A 24275-nucleotide genomic window follows, 5' to 3' on the forward strand; every position below is an offset into this window, starting at 1 on the left:
GCCTCAAATAGTGTATCCAAAACCGAGTGTCCTTTGGAAAACATGGGCCTTCTTTTGATAGTGCAGATAACAGAACAAAAATGCAGAAACAGATGCAGCAGTCAATTCTCAACATGACTCAGTACTTCTGTACAAAGCACTGCCAAGCCTCACATCTGCTGCAGGGGAATTCCCAAGCCTTCAATCCCCATCACCTGTTTGCAGCTTCCTTAAACTCTCTTTTCTCTCCACTTGGGATGGCCAGAATCTCCCTCCTCCCTCCCTAAACACCCTCCACCTTCTCCCCATCACTGGTGCCAAGTTCTGTAGCATGTTCTAATCCCTCAGTTTGCTTCAGCAACCCAACCACCACCTGCCTTCACTGACCCACACACTCACCTCCCACTTCCTCTCTCAATACCAGCAGGCCTTCTGTCCCCCTGCCTCAGCAATCAGACCCCTGACCTCCCCAACTACCACCTCAGCCCCCATCTCCTCCAACTTCACTGAATGTTTATCTACACATGTAGACTCTGTTGCTCCTCCAGCTTCATCCTGCTGCCTCCGCTTTCCATACCACTCAACCTGCACTCTCTGAAGTCTCTAGCAATCGCATCCTGGCCAGATCTCAGGGTCTCATCACCAGCTTCATCCTCTCTGCTGCTTTGGACTGTCCCATACACTCCTTTTCAACATTTTTGCCTCCCCGGGTTTTTGCCCCTCTCCAGTCCAACAAGACAGCTGTTAAGATCCTCTTCCTTGCCCATCACCATCTAACCTCACCCCTCTGAATCCCTCCACCGGCTCCCCTTCTCCATCTCAAAGTTCAAGATTCTCGCTCTTGCGTGCAAGACCCTGCATAACTCTGCCATCTGTTCTTAACTGCCCTGGCCTCTTTTGCTTCACCCCTCTCTAACCTCCTCAACACTGTCAAAGAGCTAGTCTCCACACACCATGGGTCTACTTCTCCCAGCACAGTCTTTACTCTTTCTTCCACCACCCAGAGGTGATCCATAAGGCCACTGTCCTCTCCCCACTGAAATCCCTCCAGTAGAACAGCTATGGGGGGAGAAGAAAGGAGAGACAGGACATACAGGGAAAGAGGTAGAGAATACAATAGAGAGAAAGGGTAGGGGAGCAAAAGGAGAAGAATGGCCTGCTAATTAAGGCGCTAGCCTGAGACACAGGAGACCTGAGTTCAATTCCTTGCTCTGCCATAACTTCCTGTGTGACTGTGGGCAAGTTACTATGTTAGTCTCTCGGTGCCTCAGGTCCCGATCTGTAAAATGGGGCACTTCCCTACCATATAGGGGTGATAAGAGGATAAATATATTAATTGTGATGTTCTGAGATACTACAGTGATGAGGGCTATATAAGTGGCCCAGGAAGGAAGAGAGGGGTCAAAACCAGATAATCAAGGCAAAGCATGAAGACATGATAACAGTCTTCAAGTACATAAAACGTTGTTATAAAGAGGAGGGTGATAAATTGTGATCCTTAATTACTGAGGACAGGACAAGTGTAATGGGCTTAAACTGCAGCAAGGGAAAATTAGGTTAGATGTTAGGAAAAACTTTCTAACTGTCAGGGTGGTTAAGCACTGGAATAAATTACCTAGGAAGGTTGTGGAATCCCCATCATTGGAGACTTTTAAGAACAGGTTAGACAAACACCTGTCAGGGACAGTCTAGATCAGTGGTTCCCAAACTGGGATTCGTGAACCCCTGGGGGTTCTCAGAAAAAATTCTCTAATGGCGGACAGAGCTGTCCCTAGGGACCCTGGGCAGCACAGGGCCAGCAGCCCGGAGCCCCTGGACTTCCAAGAGCTAAGCAGATCAAAGCAAGCATATCTATCACACTGAGGAGATTTCAACTTCAAGACTCCTTATAAGAAATGGAAAGGGAGGTGGATATTTTTTGCTGTTTTTAAAATTGAATAGGCAGCTAGTATTGTTTTAAAAATTATTATGAAGAACAAGTTTAAGCTTTGTTGTAAGTGCATTGTTTGCCTGGACTGCTCAAGACCTGAATGCTTGTGTAGGAGGAACTCTTTGAGTTAGCTTCTTAAATACCTTCATTCTGTTTCACATCTGATATTCCTTGATGAAACATAGGAGCCTTGTCTTATAACGGGCTTATTCAAAGTGATACAAGCTATGAAAGTGAGATCTTGGAAGAGTGTTGCCGTTTTCATAATGTAATAAAAATACTGTAACGATAAATAATAAATAATAACAAATAGTGTGTAATTAAGCATAGCATAAAAACAAATTTTAAATTTCCAAGATCACTGCTTTTATAATTTATACTCAGGTAAAGGACAAAATCCCTGGAAATATTCATTTTTAGGAGGGGGTTCGCGAGACTTGATATTTTCATGAAAGGGGTTCACAGGTTGTTAAAGTTTGGGAATCACTGGTCTAAATAAATACTTAGTCCTGCCTCAGTCGTACATTACTATGATTCTAAGAGATAAACCATTGGCCATAGAACAAGACAGAATAAGTGGAGTGAACCAGCAAGAGGAAGACGGTAAAACAGAAGCAAGAGACAGATGGAGTAAGTCACATTTTTTCAAATGCCTCCCCTTTGCCTAATTTCCCCATGCAGGGGATGTGCGAGACCCTGATAGTAAAAATAACCAACATACACATGAGCAAACAAACCCCTGTATCCATAAAAAATGAACTTGGAGTCAATTCCTACTCTGCCACCAGTAGCACACACTCACTGACCAGTGCTGGCAACTCCTCTATATTTGGTAATGGAATTTCATAGTGATCTGGAAATATAACGAGTTTGGCTTCATCTTCATACTCAAAATCATCATTGTTTAAATCGCCATTTGTTTCTAGATCTGCAAAAGAGAGAGAGAGAACGTAAGGAGATGATAAACTGTTAAGGAAACTAAAAAAATATTTAGACTGAAATCTGACAATTTATCTGGGGGGAAAAGCTGAGGAACAAAGTATCCATCCTGAGTTAATACTCATTCACAATCTCAGCTGTGCTGGCCACTGAGTACAGCAGCCATCGTTGTGTTGTTACAGACATTGCACTTTGGGAAGTAGATAAGATCCTGGTATTCTTTTGGGTTACTCATTAAGAACAAGAACATAATGCATTCTGGTAGCATCTTTCATCTAGGTCTCGAAGCACTTTACAAACACTGAGGCTTTGTCTCTATTGGAAAGTTTTACCCATTATATTAATATAGTCATACCAATGTGACCCTCCATGTGGACACACTTATTCCAATATAGAGTGGCTTTCTTTGATTTAGCTTAAACCCCTTCCCATGCAACATGAACTAAACCAAAAAAGGCACGCGTACTGTAATAAAAACGTGTACACTGGGGTTTATACCTGTATAGCTATATAATTTAAATTCACACCTTAGATTTTAGCAAAAACACTTTTCCCTGTAGACAAGAATAATCAAAGTCTCACATCATTTCCCACGAAGTATAACGAACAAATGAGGACGGTGAAGTACAGAGAAGCGGAGGCCAACATTTTCAAAAGTAGTTTTTAATTTTGATGCCTCATTTTTGGGGGCCCCGACTTGAGCCCCCCAGATTTTCAGAGGTGTTGAGAACATGAACACTCCCGCACCTCCCATTCTCTGCCCCTGGGGCTGTGGTTGCTCAGAAGCTCTGAAAATCAAGACCCACATGCCTCACATTATGCCACATGCCCCAAAATGGAAGTGCACAAAAGCAGAGGGCCTCTTGGGGAAATGTTGGCTGTGATCTGCCCATCAGTGGGTGGCCAACTTAACGATACCGAGCAATTTGGGTACGGTGAAGTAACTTCCCTTCCTAACCAATAACGGATGAACGTAGAATAAAAGAAGCTGATGGGTGTTGCAGTGACCATTTGCCTGCTCTCCTGGTGCCTTCTTTGACACATATGAATACGGAAGATGATACACTGAGATCCACAGCCGAAAAGTCCCAAGTATTATTATTATAGGAAACTAAATGCCCAAGATTAACTGGGTTAACAAGCATGATTTTACATGAGATTTGGGTGCTTTTATCATCTTTCATTTCCCTTCCTTTATGCTATGCAGATTTTATAAGATGAAGCCACAAAAAGGAGTAGCGTAAGGAGAGTGACAAGTAAAAACATGACAGTGTTGCAGTTCTCATGGAAGTCAATGGACATTTTCCCATCAACATGATGGAAGCAGAATCCATCTAGACATCAGGTTTCTACAGATCAGATACTGTCACATGGAGAAGAGAACATCTGGCCTGAGGTGGTGGATAGCTGACTCAGGTTGGCCCTCATTTGTTCTCAAGGTACATACATAATTTTTACTAATCTACTTAAATGTTAAACAACCCTGGCACCAACCACTGCACATGTGGAATGTATGAAATCTCGGGTAAGGTGAAGACGAAAGGTGCATAGGTTAAATTACACCCTCTACTTATCCACAGAACAGTCACAGAATAAACAGAATGACTAGGAGCTTCTCCCAAACTCTCACACTAATACACCTCAATCGGACCTGGAGGGATCACCTCTAGGGACAACAATAATCCAGGCTCCATTGAGTCCTTGGCTCTCTGCTGAGGCTGCCAAACCAGGATCAGTTAGTGCCAACTGGGGTTTTAATAATGTGACCACTTGTCTAATAACAACTGGCCCAACCCCACCAACCCACTGCACATAGGCTGAAAAGACAGCCAACAGAAAGTAGCAACCTTTAATCACTAACAATCTGGGCTAGATTAAAACAGATGATCTAGAGGAGAGACTAACCCATTACCAACTCCCTGGCTAGCCAATTCTCTCAACAATCCTTTTCCTTAAAAATCATTTTCACAGCAGTCTAATATGGATCACCCAATAACTCCACTACAACCAGCGATTCTTTAACATTTCCCATTTCAACCCTTGATTCTGAGGGAATTCTATGGATCCAAACACAATGCTAAACTTTTTCAGAATGCACCGAAAAATAACTTATCTGTTCTTAAAGAGAAATCAAACCGAACAACCTCAAGCCACGGAGGTGTGTGACACCAAACCATGCTGAAGTTCAATAACGCCCAAGACACTGACAAGTGGCCACCATCCATAAGGCTAAACAGTTTAAACACACAGTGTCTCTAGGTAACTCCAGAAATGTTATGCTCCAGTTCCCGAAAGCAGCTAAAATATCCAGCATATATCAACATAGGTGTGGAGAAGGTAAGTCATCCCATTTGGAGCCTGTAACGATGCATTTCAATCAGCCACCAGAGGGCACTGGAGGATGGCTTACTCCAGTGGTTCTCAACCAGAGGTACAGGTACTCCTGGGGGTACACAGTGTTCTTGCAGGGGGTACATCAACTCATCTAGATATTTGCCTAGTTTTACAACAGGCTACACAAAAAGCACTAGCGAAGTCAGTACAAATTAAAATTTCATACAATGACTTGTTTATACTGCTTTATATACTGAAATGTAGTACAATAGTTATATTCCAATTGATTTATAATTATGTGATAAAAATGAGAAAGTCAGCAAATTTTTAAGTAAGAGTGTACTGTGATATTTCTGTATTTTTGTCTGATTTTGTAAGCAAATAGTTTTTAAGTGAGGTGAAACTTGGGATACGCAAGACAAATCAGACTCCTGAAAGGGATACAGTAGTCTGGAAAGGTTGAGAGCCACTGGCTTACTCTGACCATTGCCAATACCTTTAGACATCTGTAAAGACCTTTGATACTTTTTATTTCTTCACTTTACAGACATTAAGGATGATCAGCTGGTCTAGCATTAATGATCTGCTATATACAAATAGCAATGGCATGGCTCTTCTGGGTGTAAGAACCAGACTGACACCACCACTCCTAGCAGCTCATTTTGACCAAGCCCAATAACATTGACCTGACCTGGATTTGAACCGGTGACCTAGAGATGAAAGATTCCGTATCCCATTAGCAATCAATCCCTTGACGATGAGGGTAATGACGCACTTAAGAGTATCCCACCATTTTAGCTACAGTGAAGAAGGGGAAAAGGGGAAGTTTAATTTATCTTTTAAGGCTTCATGCCATTCAGATTGCTACAAGACCAGGAAATTACGTTCTCTCCGTACAATCGCCTCAGAAGCCTGACATACTGACTTCAAGGCAGCATGACAAAAAAAGACATACACTGTTCCATCAGTGCTAGCGAAAGAATGAATATTTAATTCGTGGTTTTTTGAAAAGGGACTATGCAAAATCAGCACCATCTCACTCAACACTTCTGCTCCATGTGGCCAAGATTTGCAAAACTGACTAGCCATTCTGGGTGCCTAACACCTTAAAGGGACCTGATTTTCAGAGGGTGAGTTCTCAGCACTTTAAGCCGGGCCTTTCTAAAAGGGGTCACTTGAGCATCTCAAAATACTAGCCACTTTGGAAAACCCTGGCCTGTGCATGTTCAGAGATATTTAGTTCAGTGATAAAAATAAATTCTCCTTCCTTTTTATTTCCAATAACCCTGCAGAGCCAAAAAAGCTGAGAGACGGTGAGTTCGTATCTGATCAACAGAGCTATTAACTATGTTCTATTATGAGAGAACAGGGCTACCCTGGAGTAACTGCAGGCAGAATTTGCCTTCCACAATTGTTACTGGGGATTATGTGTGAGCAGGGAAGAACCCACTTGAATTTCAAAACTTAGGTTAGATTTGCCTAGCCAGCAATTAGGGGAAAAATCTATTTTTACTTGTAAATCGAGCAAATTTTATTTAGAAATCAATGTAACTTGAGTAGCAAGGAATGCTGGGAAGCCACTTTCCCACACAATCCCTTCCCAGGTGAAGGCAGCACTTCAAGATGCCTGAATTCCATGAGCCCAGGAATCCCTGTGTAGTAATGGGTTTACTTTAGCTCTGAGGTCTCACACAGGCACCAGACAACTGGTGTACAGCAATTCTGAAAGGCTGCTACATTGATGCTGAACCCACACAGGGCAATGTATTTCCCTTCTAAGGGACCAGGAGCTTTATGAGGCTGTCATAGGCACAATTAAACATTGTGGTCATCAAAACAGAGCACCCACGGGTCACAAAGAGCGTGCTGAGGGAGAGGACGAAAGGGAAGGCAAAATAACCAATGCTCTAAGTGGAGGCCAGGCTGGGATTGTTATTTTGGGCAAGCAGTCAGCAGGGTAAATTTACTCAGCTATCATCTGGCCCAGCTCATAAGCATCACTCTAGTGATAGCGAGAAGTGCACTGCTGCTGGCTGACTGAAAACAGCAGCTGAGTGGGCTGTTGGTGGCAGAGAGTGCCATAAACTAAGCCACTAGAGGGAAAAGAAGGGAGAAACACTTGACTGGACATGCCCAGATTAGATTTAGATGAGTTACCAACTGAACGCACTAATAATAGTGGCATAATTAGATCCCAGGCAGGACCCCCAAACAGGATGTCCACCGTGTGCGTGGTGATGCCTGTGTGTGAGACAGAGAGCTCCCTCATAACACAGATCAATGAGTTTGCAACCGATATTGAGGCTCTACAAAGGGGTCTTGAAAATCAAGTCTTATTTAGGGCTCAATCCAGATCCCATTGCCTTGAATGGCAGAGGCTCAAGCCCTTGAACTTCAAATCATTCCTTCCAGCTGCCCCCAAATTATCATGAATGCAGCATCTGTCTATTCAGATAAGCGAGCCATTTGGAACAAGGATTCGTCTTCAGACATGTCTGTAAAGCACCAAGCTCACTAGCAAAGCTATAAAAGAAACAGATAAATAATAAATATACTCTACAGCCATTTCATCCTGTTTGGTGAAAGGAAACCAAACTGCAGCACAACTGAGACTTTACAATGCTTCTCACTAGGATCCACTAAATCACTAACTATAAACTGGATAATATTTGCACAGTGCTTTGAAGATGTAAAGCATTAAGTTCTATTTTTTACTATGGGGTATTTACCTCAGTTTAACACCATAGCGGTTAATATAATCATTATTTCCACTCCCACTGTACTATGGATTTTCTTCAAAATTACAAGTTAAGTAGGCAAAGAAAACTAAGCTAACAAAATTAAAATCCTAGTTGTATTCCTAATAATGTTAGGGTTAGTTATACTGATTTTATGTAAGTATGGTTGTTAATATGTTTTGTAGTCAGGGCTCCTACTTCCTATGGCTCTATCTAAAACAACAAATTATTAAAACTGCAATATTTGTAAACTCTTATTTTCTTTTCACTATATATGCTGTCTGTCCACCTTTCTGAATTTCACTTAAGTTTGGGTAATGAAACTCGAAGGTGACAATTTCACTCACTTCTTAGCCCATTTCGCTTCTGGCTCTCATGTGCTGGCACACCTCTATTGTATTTAGGTTCACTAAGCTACAGGGGAATGTTTAAATCCTCAAATCACCATTTCTATTCATAGAATAGTGTCTGTATTTTGTACAAGCACACTTACATGAACACAAAATCTAAATATTAAGCCACAAGCTAGATGACTGAACCCTTTTAAGAAGGTGGTAACATTGCAAAATAAATAGACAAGTTAAAGATATCCTTACTGAAAACAGGGCTCAAGCACATTTTGCCTGCAAGGTGCTTATGGTCTGGAAGACTAGCCATGTTGGCTCCAAATGAGTTCACCGAAGCAATTAACCAGATGTCATCAGGGAAAGTTTGAGACGTTCACACACAAAGTTCACATAAGGACATTTTTGCAAACTCACAAATAAAAGATTCTCTATTCCCTTCTTAGGCTAATTTTTGTTTCTAACTCAGACAATTGGCAGCACACCCTCTACCCTGGCTCTTTTCAGTGTTTCGGGAAGGAGAATCTCAATGGTTTGATCCTACACTTTTTTCAGATTTCTTCATTTCCATTCTATTCTCATGATAGCAGCAGTTCTGGAAGCCATTCTATGAGAATTTTAAAGATGTGTTTCTAATAGAGGAGACTGGAAGGGGTTTAATAGCCTTAATAGCCGTATATCAAAGAGGATTATAACTAGCAGAGTAACAGGTGCCCAAACTAGCCTGACTGTACAGAAAGCCGGCTTCACTGGGGCTGCTAGGAATCACTCAGATCAAGACACCCAAAACCTATCTCAGAAGGTCACTTGATCATCTATTGCAGCCCCACTACCTGTGTGAGCCCAGACTGGCTAGGTAATCACTGCCAGTTTGGTGTCAGCCTCTATCATGGAATGAGCAAGCAAAAGCAGTACTTAAAGTTCTGTTAAGATGGAACACCTGGCAACTCAACACCAGCTACGAGAAAGCATCTAGAGGCAGCATGGGCCTAGTGGCTAGGGGACCAGACGTGGAGTCAGGAGATCTGGGTTCTCTTACCATCTCTGCTACTGACTCCTTGTGCAACCTCATGCAATTCACTTAACCCCTCAGTGCTTTAGTTCTCCCATTTGTGAATGGGGATAATCATATTTATTTACTCACCTTTACATCCATAGATCTCAAAGCACTTTACAAAGGGCTATACAGGTGCTAACCACTGCTGTAAAAACACCACTTAAAGGATTAAAATGAGACAGTGTCAAGAGAATTTCAGTTCATCCCCAAGCAGCAACAGCTGTGCAGAGGACTATGAAGGAGCACACCGCCCAGAGGAGAGCAGAATCTCCACAGATGTCTCAGATCCATAAGGTCCTGGGGTAAACAGTGACAAGTCAATGGACCAAATTCATCACTGGTATAACTCCCCTGCCTTCAAGGATTAATTGGAACCAAGGCTGTTGGAACCTCTGGAACAGCTCTAACAGCATAGGAGCAGAATAGTCAGATGCAAGGGCACAATTTAAAGAGCAGAAACAAACCCCTCTTCTAGCAACAAACGGCAGAGGAGCAATGGTGCATCACTGACCCTCTCTAAGCCATATAAAATGCATATGCAGTAAATTAGCAATAACAAAATTTGGTTCTGTGTTTCTATGAGCCTTTTTTGTGTGCATCTCATTCACATTTGCATTACTAACACTGCAAGGCAGCCCTGCTTGGCAGTCTGCTTTCTTTCGGAAGCTTATGCAGCCACTCTGTAATCGTTTAGTGATAATTGAAAATTATTCTGAATATGAAATGCTAGCAACTGGCATTTAAACCAGTGCCTGCCAACTCCTCATTAACAGCCCCTTTCTCTTGGGGGGGGGGGGGGGGGAGGAGAGAAGAGAACTTCACTTGTTTACTCTCCTCTCACTAACTTCCCCTTTCTTTTCTTTTCTCCAGGCGCCTTTTTCAGAACTTACTCCTGCCATTAAAATGACTGAATCCATCACAATCCTCTCAGCAACACATTCCACAGACCAAAGCAACTCCAGTGGGATGCCAAGCTATTGTTCCCCCTTCCACTATCAGAAAGCTGGCTTTTGCTATGAAAACATTTAACCCCTTCACCTCAGGAAGAATTACTTAGCTACTTTCAGTAGTGACTATGGCTTCTATTCTCTCTCCACCCCATGAAAGGCATGAAAAGGAAAAAAAATACACAGAAAATGCACCCAAAAAGCCCCAGAAGTGGGTAGAGTGGAGCTGGTACTGTAGGGTCCCAATGAAGGAGTTTATGGGGTCCTAAGATTTCTTGGCTGATGCATAAATCAACTGATATCTAGGAAAATTAGGGTTTGATAGAAAGATGATTAGAGGCAGATGAAGGAAACTCATTGGGGGTTTCCCTTGCTTTCCCTCACTTCCTTGCTTTGCGTACATCGGGGAGACATGTCAAGCAGATAGAATTGTGTAAGCGTTATTAAAAGACGTTCAGTATACATGTACAGTTACATTTACTTTGGACCAGAATGGGGACCCCTTACCCACACTCATAAGCAGTTACAAATAGTTCCACAGAAGTTAATGGGACTACTCCTGAGAGCAACTGCTCACAAGCAGGAATCGGGGATCCCCAGACTGGCCCTATATAAGCAGTTAGTCCAAATTCACATTTTATAAAAGCAATATATTATTGTGATGGCACACATGTAAGTAGACAGACAGGTGTCTAACAAACCCTAAGCAGTTTGAGAATATTTGTGAGGCTGTTTTGGGATGATCATTAATAATTTTTTTTAAAAGGAAGACACTTACAAATTTGTAATCTTTCTACTTTGAACAGTTTTAAAAACAAAACAAAATAAGGCAGACATGCTGGAGTGGCAGGTGTACCCAAATGCACATGCACTGGGGTTAGACACAAGGACTGTGTGAGAGCAGCTATCTACAATACCTAAAAATAGCACTGCATTCCTCCTTTTTGGTAAAGCTCCACCAGATGCGCCTGGTACCTTCTGGAAAGAAAAAAAGAAAATATACAGTTAAAAATCTAACCTGTGAACCTGAAATAAGCAAACAATAGCCTCATGCCGGAGCTTCCCCTGACAGGTAGAGGGGTCAGTGTGCGTTCGGCATGTTTTCGGGGGAGGGATGCACAGGTACAAATTTAGTACTGGTAAAAGGTGCCAGACTGACATCCCTGAACAACAAAGTCCTCTATTTAACCATAGAACACCTACAGCAGGGGCAGCAGAAGCATACGCTTCCTTCATATCCCTCGCCAATGGGACTCGACCCTGATCCAGTGGGACCACCTTTGGAAGTCAGAGTAGTTTATTCTATATGTCCAATTACTCCCCTCTGCCAGCAGACCGATTGTGATAGCACTGGTAATGACACACACACATACCCTAAGAACTGGACGGGACCATCACGTAATTTCACACCTACTCCCACACCATCAGATGTCAACAGTGCTTAATGACTGGACGCAGACTGGACATGATGACCCAGAGAAGAAAGACTCTGCCTCCCATTACCAAACCAGGTGGGCCACCAGGGCCTTCTTGGGTGTTATAACAGACTGTTATCTAAAGTAAATAATCTAAAATAAATGCCTCCTCAATGAGGGCCTGAGCCTGCTCCCACTGAAGTGAATGAAAGTGACCACAGTGGTCTGTAAGCGTTAGGTGCTATGCAGAAAACCTATCTAGGCAGCCTGGTTTAGTTTTAAGATGGCAAAAACCTATGAGCAGAGCAGAGCAGAGCACAGCTGTGTGACAGGTATTCCAGCGATAGAGCTAATTTCAATTTCAGGTAGTGCTTTTGCCAATTCAAAGTGCTTTACAAAGCAATGGGAAGAACACCGGCAGCACCATGAGCATAAAAGCAAATGCAAGCACAACTCTTTCTAAGCTATTCAGAACCATGCACTGTTAAAACGTCTTTAGTGATTAGTTTTTTGTGGCTATTGTGCCAGCAGCGTATCTTTTACAGCATGTAACATAATGTCATGCTACTTTAAGTTTGTTGCTTTTTTATTATTTTTTTTAAATAGTAAAATTAGGATACAACAGGTGGAAAGAGACAGGCCCAGAATCTGTCAACCTAGGAAGAGTTCATGTGTTTGTCTCTGCTGACAAGGAGGCGAAGAGTTCACATATTTTGGGTGATTCTTTCTGCCATGTAAATAAAGCTTCGGCCAAAGAGATTGGCTAGAATCATCAACAAGCTTTCACACCCCATAGAAAAGTTTTCCATTATCAGAAAGAACAGACACCAACTAATGTTTCTCGGCTACACTTATCAAAACAACAAAACCTACCGTTCAGATTTATCATACTGATTTTTTATTTATTCACCCTGTAGGCAAGGGGAATGGCCACTAGTATTAAAAACTAGCTCATTTTCTCAATGCAATGTAAGTGACAACCAGAAAAGAAACATATTTTCTCACTCTTAAAAAAAATCCCAGATCTACTACAATAAGCAGCAACATACAGAACAGATGGTTGCCTCCTCCCCTCACCCCACACACCCCAAATTATCTCAGTGGTTCAACCACCACACTGGAAAGCTGGGATTGAACTCCCACCACTCCATGTGAGACCTGGAGCAAGACATTAAGACCAACATTTTCGAGAGTTGACCACTCACTTTGGGTGCCTCCATTTTTGGCTCCCTACCTTTAAATATCTCAGCCTGATTTTCAGAGGTGCCAAACACCTGCCACTCCCACTGGCTTCAACTGAAGTGGTGGACGCTCAGCACTTCTGAAGAAGCAGGCCCAGGGAGTTTGGGCCTTGCTTTGCCAATCTGTAAGCCGGAGGTGATAACTTTCCTCCCTCACAGGCTGTTACAAGCATTAATTCATATTTGTAAAGCATTTTAAGATCCTCCAACAAAAGGCAGAGTCAGGGTGAAGTAGTAATAGCAGTGCTATGTCGGTCTCCCCATGTTACTTGTACTAAGTGTCAGGAACCTTATTTGGCAGCTCTATGAATCGCAGATCTGTGTAATGAACCTCCATGTTATCTATGTTCTCGCAAGAGGGCCCATCGCTATCTAGTATCTGAGCACCTGCCACGTGTTACCCTTCCCAATGCAGCGCAATGGTTTCAAAAGTCACGGGGTCTAAGGCGGAGAGAGCATCCCACTGAACACTGCCTGTGCTATATCTCTGCTGTGCACAGTACTGGCAACACAGCCATTGAGGCTGCAGAAGAGTAACTGGTTTTTAAAGCTCAGAAAAAAAATAACTATGCAAAAATTCAATGTGGTGAGTCAACCGATGCTGCTACCATAGGGGTGCTGCACAGCTTGCAGTGCCAGCGACATACGTTTCCCATTGATTCTATGAAAGATGACCTGGGAACAGATCCTTCACTATGATAAGCTGCCATAGCTCCACTGAAACCAATGGAACTACGACAATTTACACAAGTGGAGGACCTGCCCCTGGCTCTTCTGTAAAGCTGTGCCAGGACACACATACTCATCCCAGACACTTCAGGAAGTGACGAAGACTTCCGCATTCTGCAGGGATGATACCAAGGCAATGAGAGACAGGAATAGCAACCTGGTCACATCCATCCAATGTCACTGCACACAGTGCCGCATGGCTTCTCTGTCTCATACAGCCCTAGTGCTTAGTAAGCATCCGAGAACCTGTGCTGGGTCCTTCATGAAGCTGTCAAGACGGTGAACTTCATTAGAGGCAGTCTAACGGGTTCTCAACATTTGGCATTGTTTTGCTACGACATGGGGCCCATCACTAGCAATTCCACGAGAGGGAAGTGGCTCCCACAAGGTAGCAATATCCCAACAAGCTGTTTTAAGAGTAGAGAAGTACAGGTCCTCACAAAGGATCGCAAGTTTCTCCTTAATGATGCCTTCAATCATCCAGTATGGGTGGGAGGCTTAGCCAACCTTGCTGATATCTCTGGGTACCTGAATGACCTGAACTACTCTTTCCAGGAGCAACACACAAACGCCTGTCCATCTGCACCAGGGTACAAGCACTCATCAGGAAACATGGACATTGGTTTTCCTGAACGTAGACAAAATGTGGGGTCATTTCAGACTTCGAGACAACACATTTGCAAACTTGTGTGGATCATAGACCCATTCAATTATATTTTTATAGTTCCAATTAACTCATTTAATTAATGTTAATGTCCTAAGGCCGAACATCTAGTACGGTAACATGAAGACATGTATGAATTTATGATGTTGTCCAGCAAAAGTGAAGCAGAGAAGTAGTTTTCATTTTTGCCCCACTGTATCTAAACACATGTACATATACACACACACAATTAACATAGGGGCATTGTGCTAGACATCCCTTGTTTCTCAGAGAAATAGTAATATTATCGAATTGTGAGTTTATAGGTCCCCTCTCATTCAGAAAAATCCCAATGTGGGTTACAAACTCTGGAAGTTATGGATATTCAGCCACCTGTGGGGTGGAACGCTGCAGCCATTAACATTACATAACAGGCTCTAGATGGACAGAAGAGTACTGCCTAATCAATTACCACTGTATCATCCACTCGCCAAGTACTGCCCCAATCTTGCTGAACCTGGCAGGTGAGTTCTCCCAATGTCCCACCAAGATGCAACCCACAAAGAAGCCCCAAGATTCCTCAGTAGCCGAAGAGTGTCTTTGTAGTGATCTAGCCGCTTATGTTTACTTTGACACTGAGGTGAACATCAGCGTACTTGCTTTCCATCTCTAGAGATCTTGGTTCAAATCCTTGTCAACACAACAGGCAAAGGGATTTTGGAGATCCCATTTTAACCCCAATTTGGCTTTATACTGAAACCTCCCACATACTTTGGCAAGACTAGCAGACTCTCTCACGACAAGAATAACAAGTATCAGAGGGGTAGCCGTGTTAGTCTGGATCTGTAAAAGCGGCAGAGTGCCCTGTGGCACCTTATAGACTAACAGACGTATCGGAGCATAAGCATGCATCCGACAAAGTGGGTAGTCACCCATGAAAGCTTATGTTCCAATACGTCTGTAAGAAAAACAAGGACATTGGAGGCTTGGGGTGATACTCATGTGTAAGCCTGAATAGGACTTCTGCCCACCTGGCTCTAGTCAGTGCAATTACCTTTCACAAGCACTAAATCCACTCACCAAAAGAACATTTGCTAGAACCTGCCCGGTCTACCACAAGTTTACAGTAACAGTGTGATGGAAATGTAGCTATTTCCCAACTGCCCAGGGACATGGAATCTTCTGCAAGAGGATTTCCCTAATTTTTAGCATACACCGACTCACCCGAACTTGCAGCCACCACTCTTCTGATAAAGTAAGAATGGACAGGATCCTTTTCGAAGTTCAAGGGAGATCCTTTATCATCCAAAGAGACCACTGCTGTAGAACAACAGGAAGCACTCTTTGTCCCACCCTAAGTAACTATCTCAGTCCCAGTAATTCACCCAAGGATTCAAAGCTACATTGGAAAGTAAACTGAGTGGCACATCAAACCAAACCACACCTTCTACTCTGTTTGGGTCAGAGTTCATTAACAGCCCATTGTATGAGAATACAAACACCAAACAAATATATGCATGTGCGCACACAAACATAGTTGGCCTTAACATTTTATATCAATAGTAAACCCAGTAACAGTAGGGACGTATAACTAATAGGAAGCTTGTCTGTATTATAAAAGATTGATCTGGGAAGCAGTGTTTGGATCTAGGGTCCATTTCAGGCTAGATTTTGGATTACAGTGCAAATGAGGACTAAGGTTCACTCTTCTGAGTAAATTTCTGCCAGTTTGAGCCAAAATCTCATGAAAACCCTCGTTCTCAGAAGATTCCAAATATATCTGAACCAGAACCAGTGTACAGGCCTCTTGGTCCAGATTTGTAAAGCTACTTAGGCACCTAAAGATGAGCATAGGTGCCCAGTAAAATCAATGGGAATTAGACACCTAGGTGCTTTTTTTTTTTCCTTTGGGGGGGGAGGGGGGATGATGGGAAATCACCATATGCACCAATATGCATCTTTAGGTAACTAAATACCTTTAAAAATCTGGCCCCTGGTGGTTTGAATAAAAATTGCACAGTTGAGTTTGAACCCAAGGATCTAAATCTGACCACTACCCAGCCCAAATTTCAAAGGGAGTCAGATTTGATATTTCAGGTTTGGCCCATCTCCCAGATACTTTATCTGAACTTGCATATGAGGTATAAGAACCATCTGAATAGCTGGTCTGGAAGCTAGAAATCTCACCTCTATCACATGTCGTTTCAGATGCATATATACACTCTGTCCTGTTTTTCGATAGTGCCTTTCAACATGTTCCCTTCCAAATCCCAGAAACGTGTTCATGCACACATAGAGACCTCCTTCTGAATCCTGAAAGGAATAATAGAAAACAGTTACTATACAGAAGGAACTGAATGGGACAGAAAGACACCAGCAAGCAGAGACAGTTAGGAACCGCAACCTTTTGCACCTTCCCCTTATCACATTAGCACATCACACGCTTACATATTAGGTTATAGAGCAAAGAGAATTGTCTTCCTTTTAAGAATCTTCCACACCATGTGACAATGTATACTAGCAGCTGATTGGACCACAGTGACTGCACCACTAAGGAGTTTACAGCGGTGCAGCTGCACCGGTGCAGCTGTAAGCTCTCTAATGGAGCCACTCTAAGCTGACAGGAGAGAGCTCTCCCATTGACTTAATTACTCCACCCCAAACAAGCAGCAGCAGCCACCTCAGCGGGAGAAGTTCTCCGGCCGATATAGCGCTGTCCACACCAACAGTTAGGTTGGTGTAACTTTTGTTGCTCGGGGGGGATGGCTTATTCACACCCCTAAGCGGTGTAAGTTATACCAACGTAAGTGGTAGTGTAGACATAGCCTAAGTGTGTCAAGACCTGATGTCTAGTAGCAGGCCTTGAAAAATCCATTTAACTATTCATCCTTTGCAAGAGGAAGGTATCCCTTGGAGAATGTGAGCCCTTTGGGGGATGGGGGAGGCTACTAAGCCATCAATACCAGCAGAATCTAAGCTTTCATTTTAAATAATAACATGTCTAGCCCTATGGCTACAAAGATAACGTTCTGAATGGGAACTGGTGTAGAGCTGTCCTCCTAAGGGTGAAAACTGGCTGACCACTTCAGTGCTTCTTCTCTTGCTCATTGCTTTCCCAAGCTGTAAAAGAGTCACTAACAAGATTCTGGTCTGCTTCACAAGCAGAACCTGTCTAGAACCCACTGGGCAAAGTGAAATTGGTAAGAATCATCTCAGTTTTGCTCTGCTTCTGTTTGAGACATCTATGAACAGAGGCAGGCACAGGCACTGGCCCTAATCATAAAGTAAGGAAACTTAAAGCAAGTATAGCAGAGAAGAATCATGAGTTACACCCTCTTGAAATTGTTTAGAAAGACTAAACCCCAAGGGAGGTCCAGGTAAAGCAACCCAGTAGGAGTCCCAGCACCTTTCCCTTTCCCAGTAGCTGGGTGTTGAGGATGGCTCACTGACCAGGGAATTGCCCCAGAATCCCACTGCCACCAGCTCCGTCCCAAATCATTCAAACTGTGCTGCTAACAGGTCTGGTCACCTGGTTAGTAGGCGTCAGACACATTTTTTAAGCCCTTTCTAGTAGTCTATTGTTCCATGTAGGTGGTGCACAACAAAGGGCGGTCTTTTAAAAGCACTTTGATCTTGCTTGCATTCTGAACTGCAGGATGGCAAAACATCTCACTTCTGATCTCTGGAAACACCACTAGCTGAAGTCACCCATAGCTAGCTTAGATACTGCTAGTGTATCAAGCAACAAGAGTCACCAATGGCTTCAAAATGTTACACATAAGGAACATGCACTTAATTCTTGATCATAAATTGTTACAGGGATAGGTATGTTCTTGTATCTCTTGTATGTGAAAAACCCAGACATCAAAACTATAGACAGGAAACAGGACTAAATGTACGCTCCCAAATTTGGAGTTATTGTTTTATCCAAAGTCACCTGAGGTGCTGGAAGAACACTCTGAAGGGCTGATGGTGCTAAACCTGCCTGTGTTATTTAGTGCCTGATACCAGATCTGCTGTATCAGGCACTAAATAACTGGCAATAAATGGGGATAAGAGAAATCTATTTCTACCATAAAGTTTATTAAAGCATTAGAAACTCCAGCCTCGATGGCCTTCCTTAGGATTTATAAATTTATAAATTGGTTAGTCTCTAAGGTGCCACTAGTACTCCTTTTCTTTTTGTGACTACAGACTAACACGGCTGCTACTCTGAAACTTAGGATTTATGGGGCCCTATGCAGTATTATTAAACTGGTGCCCCTATGCCGGCACAACTGGTACCCTTACACCAGCGCATTCGGCTCTGTGAATACTGGTGCCCCTATACTGCCTCGAGACTGGTGCCCCTATGCTGGTGCATTCGGCTCTGTGAATATGGCCCCTGCCTTCCGCCTAGGCAGACGACTGCAGAGCGCGCTGGGTGTGCAAGAGCCGACCCGCTCTTACCTGCTGTCTCGGTCATAGGTGCGGACTCCGTGGGTGGGTGCTCTGGGGCGAGAGCACTCACAGGGAAAATTTAGTGGGTGTGGAGCACCCACCAATGCCAAGTTCCCCTCCTCTGCCCCCCTCGCCTCTCAAGCGCCGGTGGCCATGCACTTACCAACTCTTCCCCCTCACTCCCAGCGCTTCCAGAGCGCCACAAACAGCTGGTTTGCAGGGTTCAAGCTCCGGAATGGAGAGGGAGGATCGGGGATGGGGCGCACTTGGGGGAAGAGGTGGGGAAGAGGCAGGGCAGGGGTGGAGCAGGGGTAGGATCTTTAGTATGCGAAACATGGAAGCCACCTCACATATGCAGTCATTCCTTGTCCTTTTTCTTTTACATCCTTTATTATCTCCACAGCTAAAGCATTCTCACAAAAACTTAGGCTGCATCCCAGTTAAAAGAAGCCTGTGGATGCTCAGCCTAAATAAAAATATATCCCATTGTCAATGAATAGGTGTTTCGGGAACTTTGTTTACAATTCTGCTTTCTCTGAGACACTTCGTTCTCTTTTTTCCCCGGAGCGACTCCATGAGAGCACTCAGCTCTTTTGCTAAGAAGGCTATGGCAACTATTTGACATTTTCAGGACATATGCTAAATGTGGAAGCTGCGTAAGTTAGCTGGTGGTTACTAACAGGAGAGTTATTTCTCCTAGAAAAAGCAGGCAGGCTGTTCTCTCACACAACCTGAACAGAAGAAGACACTGTGTTCAAAAGTCTAACACAGTCATGGTAAAGCAGTGTTAGTGGTAAGGACTAGAGCTCTTGGATATATGAAATTCACCCCTGTGCAGACAGCCAGGGCCTTGCTCCACTTAATGCCCATTCAAGCCCTATTCTGAGGGCCTAGGCCTTGTGCTGGTGAATTTCACTTATAGGGAATACCATATGTCCTGGAGGTAGGCAACATTCATCTTAGATTTCTAAGTGGCTATGGTGTAAAATCTTTTTCACTGATTTTTTTTTAATGTGAGTGCATTTTTGTTTTGGTGAAAGGTGCTAGAGACTCAAGCACACTATCTGTCTGCAAACAAGAACAATATACTGTTCCCAGGGACTAGGAGCTCTCTACAAACAAAACCATGAAGGTTCAGTAGTGAGGTGCATAAAGAGGAGTTTTATTGATCATGCCCGCTACTGTAGTATCCTCTCAGCCTGAACTAAACAACCAAAGTCCTGTCCCAACATGCACTGGGATCAGTGTAAACTCTGGGATGGAGCATCTGAAGACAGTGTTTTCTTTTACTTTTCCAAAGTCCTAAGCAGGGCCGACCCACAACATTTTGGCACCTGAGGAGGGGAGCTCAAATGACGCCCCCCATGCCCCCTCGCTTGGGCCAAAATTCTGAAACTCTGGGTCCTAGTGGTGCCCCCCCACAGTCTGGCACCTGAGGCAGCCGCCTCAGTTTGCCTCACGGTAAGGCCAGCCCTGGTTCTAAGACAGTGCTAAGGTGGAAGCTTCTACCCACTGCTCTGACAATGGGCCTTGATCCTGACCTAGAAGGACCTTCTAGTAAGAGACTAGTGCAGCCTTCTCACAAGCAGAATCTTCCCTTAAAGATTCAGGGAAGGATTGTAACAACATGCACCCGCAAAGTGGGAGTAAATGGAAGTTTTCCTTACAACACTGCTTACTGTTCTTCATCATTTACATTGCAGGAGTGACCACAGTGTGCTAAGTGCTTTCCAAACTCAGAGGAAGGCAGGGTCCCTGCTCCAAAAAGCAGACAGTCTAGAAAGATTATCTTATATCATCATTTAGACAGTACTTTGTGTTAAAATAAAGGCTGGAAGAGGCTTTCACAGAAGGGAATCCATGGAGATATAAAGTCAAAGCATGATAGGGTCCACCTCCTTTCAAACCTTGGGGAGAGAGAAGGGAGATGGAGCAAGAACACTGGTGATGGGAGGGCTGGGGAACACAAACACTAATCCACAAGGAACCAGCATGAGATCACCATCTCATTTCAAGCACACAGGATACCAACAGCTATCGGATGCTAATGGCTTTCAGTCCCTACCAACCTGCTTCGGATTTGAACCCGTGACCTGTATCCTATTACCAATCCCTGAGCCATCCAGTCCCCTAGGGAAATCTACGGTTTAACATTTTCATTTCCTGACATGACTAGGATAATAATGTATAAGGACATGTGGCTGTTACAGAGCCGCTAACATGGTGAACAGTCACATAGTAAAACATACCAGTACGTATCACAGGAAAGAGGAAAAAGGATACATTAATACTCACGATCCCCAATAATTACCTCAAATGTTACGAGATAGTAGTTACCAGGGGATTATCCACCAACAACTAATCTCTAATTGAGATTTCTTGCATTAAGGGACAAATCCTAAAGCCACTGGAATCAATGGGAGTTTTGCCATAGTCTTCAATGGAACTCAGATTTATCCCTACAGAAATGATGGGCCAGTGGAACATTTTAGGGTCCTCCTGAGAGAGAGAGAGAGAGAGATCATCTGTGATCTCCATTACAAGTCTGGTTGTGGCCAACCAAAAATCTCCTGCTGTAAAAGAGTACAGCTATAATACAATCTTTACTGTATTTGGAAGGGTTAAAAGAGCGGTTCTATAATATCCAGAATGTAGGATCCTGACAATAGCTTAATGAAGTGATAGCCTTCTTGTTTCATAAATGTTTAAAAGGTCAAAAGATAGCAGAAGCTTCAGCATTTAATAATCATCTGAACAATACATAATAGCTTACAATGGGGAACAAAAAGAAAGCAGGTGTCTCATATTCTCCATTGCTACTGACAGTGGAACAATAGAAGCAAATCACGTCAAAGCGAATGAATACAGCGGCACATGAAGATTGCCCCTGGCACAATTAAAAAAACACGCATCCCAGCCCCCCAGTATACCAGACACAGTGACTTGCATTAATTTACCAGTATTTAAACTGTACATTGGGTGCTGGAATCTCGTCAAAGTGCTATTGGGAAAGAACACAGACACAAGCCTGCCACTTGATTAATCAAGATGCAGACACAAACAAATGAAGTAGTAAAGAACAACACACACAAGTTAGGGATGAAAGTAAAAACATATGGAAATGCAGAGTGAGGAGAAAACAAGCAAACTACAGGAGTGGGGGGCAGGAAAAAAGAGATAAAAATAAAAGGCAGGACAAGAGGGACACAAGAACAAATGAGTGGGGAAGGGGAAGATGAAAGACAGGAGAAGACTAAGAGCAAGGCTACTAGAAACTGGACTAGTCCAAACTAGAACTTCCCACCTGCTTTTTTTAAACAGAGTCACTATTTTATTTTAGGTTTCAGAGTAGCAGCCATGTTAGTCTGTATTCGCAAAAAGAAAAGGAGTACTAGTGGCACCTTAGCGACAAACCAATTTATTTGAGCATAAGCTTTTGTGAGCTACAGCTCACTTCATCGGATGCATTCAGTGGAAAATACAGTGAGGAGATTTATATACACCACAGAACATTTTATTATATCTTGTGATCAGTGTATACAAAATAACAAATGTTGGAGAGAAGGGAGATCAGGAACTTCTGTTCATCAGGTCTTATAACACAGAAGCAAGAAGACATTCAACTCTTTGAAAGGTGGCAAATTTAAAGCTGTTAAAAGGAAATACATTCCCACTCACAATACAGTTAGCCTGGGGAACTCATTGCCACAAAAGATCTTTGAGATTAAGACTTTAGCAGGATTCAACAAAGGATCAGACATTTCTATTGATAAGAATATCTAGTTAAATGGTACATATTGCTAACATAAACAAGAGGTCTGGAAAGGGTATAAACCCTTATGTTTCCAGCTTAAATCAACTTTTAGGTATTATGGGTTAGGAAGAAACTTTCCCTTCGGACAGATTACCCCATAACTGCCTATTGAGGGTTTCTTGCACCACCTCTGATGTACCTGGTACTGGCCACCATTGGAGACATGATACTGGGCTAGATGGACAGTGGGTCAGATCCAGCGTGGAAATTCCTATGTTCCATTTGATAGAGGGCATTTACACAGAGACATTGAAATGAAACCGAACCACCATTCTAAAGATTGCTCGTTTCTATAAGTCAAAGCAGTTCCTCTCACGGAACTAGAGAACTCACCATTCTGAGGCAATTTGTTTAGGCATGTTCACAAGCAGGAGCTATGGCCTCTATATTATTGGGTAGTTCTGATGGCAAGACAAAGGAGGCTCATGGGGCACACATGACTTGTGACACAGGAACAGAAATTATATTCTGCCATGGGATCCAGCAGATATTAGTCCTCCTAAGGCAATGGTGCCCAAACTTTTCCTCTTGCACTTCCCCACCCCCCCTTACCAGTAATGGAATGTGTCCACGCTCCCTTGGGCCCAGAACCGGGGCTGGGGGCTGGGAGTAGAGCCAGGGGCTGGAGCCAAAGCCAGCGGTCAGGAGTGAGGCCGCAGCCGGGGGCCTGGAGCAGAGCTGGGGCCACAGCTGCAGCCAGAGGCTGGGGCAGGGCCGGAGCAGAGCTTGGGGCAGAGTAGGGCTGGGTAGCGCTCCCGCCCCACCCCCCATGTGGGGTTGGCCTGGGCCCTGCCACGCCCTGCTAGGGGGGCACACCCCACAATTTGGGGACCACTGTCCAAAGGACATTTGAAGGCCTTTGAATAACCACATGGTACATGAAGCTCACTTGCAGTTCAATCAATAATAATGATGGTGTTGATGGCTGGTAATACCCAGATTTACACCGCTGCCTGTGTTTATAATGTCCTTGTGTAACTATGTAAGGAAAACCCCAGCCTGGTGGATAGCCAAAGCAGCATGGCTGTTTCTCTTATGGGAGCTGCTGCGTGCGTCATCCCTGCAAATTCTACTCATACTTGGCTATTTTAGAGACTTGGTGTAGCAGTGACCATCTGGTTAGCTTTAGTATCAAAGTGCACTGCCAGGCAGCAAAGAACTCATCCATCAGACAGGTGTAAGCTACAATATCTTCCTAGAGCGCAATGAAAATAAAAATGTGGTCCCTGATGTGCCCCACCACCTAACTAAAGACCTTCAGCCATACCTAAACGAGGTTCGCTGCTCATACTTTGCAATCTGACACATGCAACCAAGCAATGCACCACATCAGTAATTCCAGCACAGGAAAAAGAAGCCACCTTGCAGCTCAACCAAAATCATCTGTCTGGAGCAATGTCCAGATTTATTAAATTCTTGTCACCTTTTGCTCTGCTTTACTGCCCCCCAACATTAAAAATAGACAACGGTTTTCATATCTGTGTTGAGATACTTTGACCTAAGGGACAGCCAGTGACTAGAAAAACAGTTACTACTAGAAAGTTACATGCAACAGGATCACTGATGCCACTTACACACCCACTAAAAGACTTCAGTCTGCATTGTACTGTCCGATAAACAACAAAGCATAGGGCAGTCTAGCCCTTTGGGAATTTTCCTAATATAGCCATTACCAAAACCAAGTCAGCGAGATCTACATTAGAAGCTGTCATCAGCAGCAAGATT

General features: G+C 43.5%; 1 protein-coding gene across 1 annotated transcript in view; it reads right to left on the reverse strand.

The window, feature by feature from the left end:
- USP13 (ubiquitin specific peptidase 13) overlaps nt 1-24275 on the reverse strand; it is an 80438-nt gene that overhangs the window by 46775 nt on the left and 9388 nt on the right. The window contains exons 2-4 of the mRNA XM_037909418.2: nt 16484-16609; nt 11186-11246; nt 2716-2837 (exon numbers count right to left, since the gene is read on the reverse strand). Of these exons, the coding sequence (XP_037765346.1) occupies nt 2716-2837; nt 11186-11246; nt 16484-16609 (309 nt within the window). The remainder of the gene's footprint in view (nt 1-2715; nt 2838-11185; nt 11247-16483; nt 16610-24275) is intronic.

Source organism: Chelonia mydas, chromosome 9, assembly GCF_015237465.2.
Source record: "Chelonia mydas isolate rCheMyd1 chromosome 9, rCheMyd1.pri.v2, whole genome shotgun sequence".
Classification (NCBI taxonomy): domain Eukaryota; kingdom Metazoa; phylum Chordata; order Testudines; family Cheloniidae; genus Chelonia; species Chelonia mydas.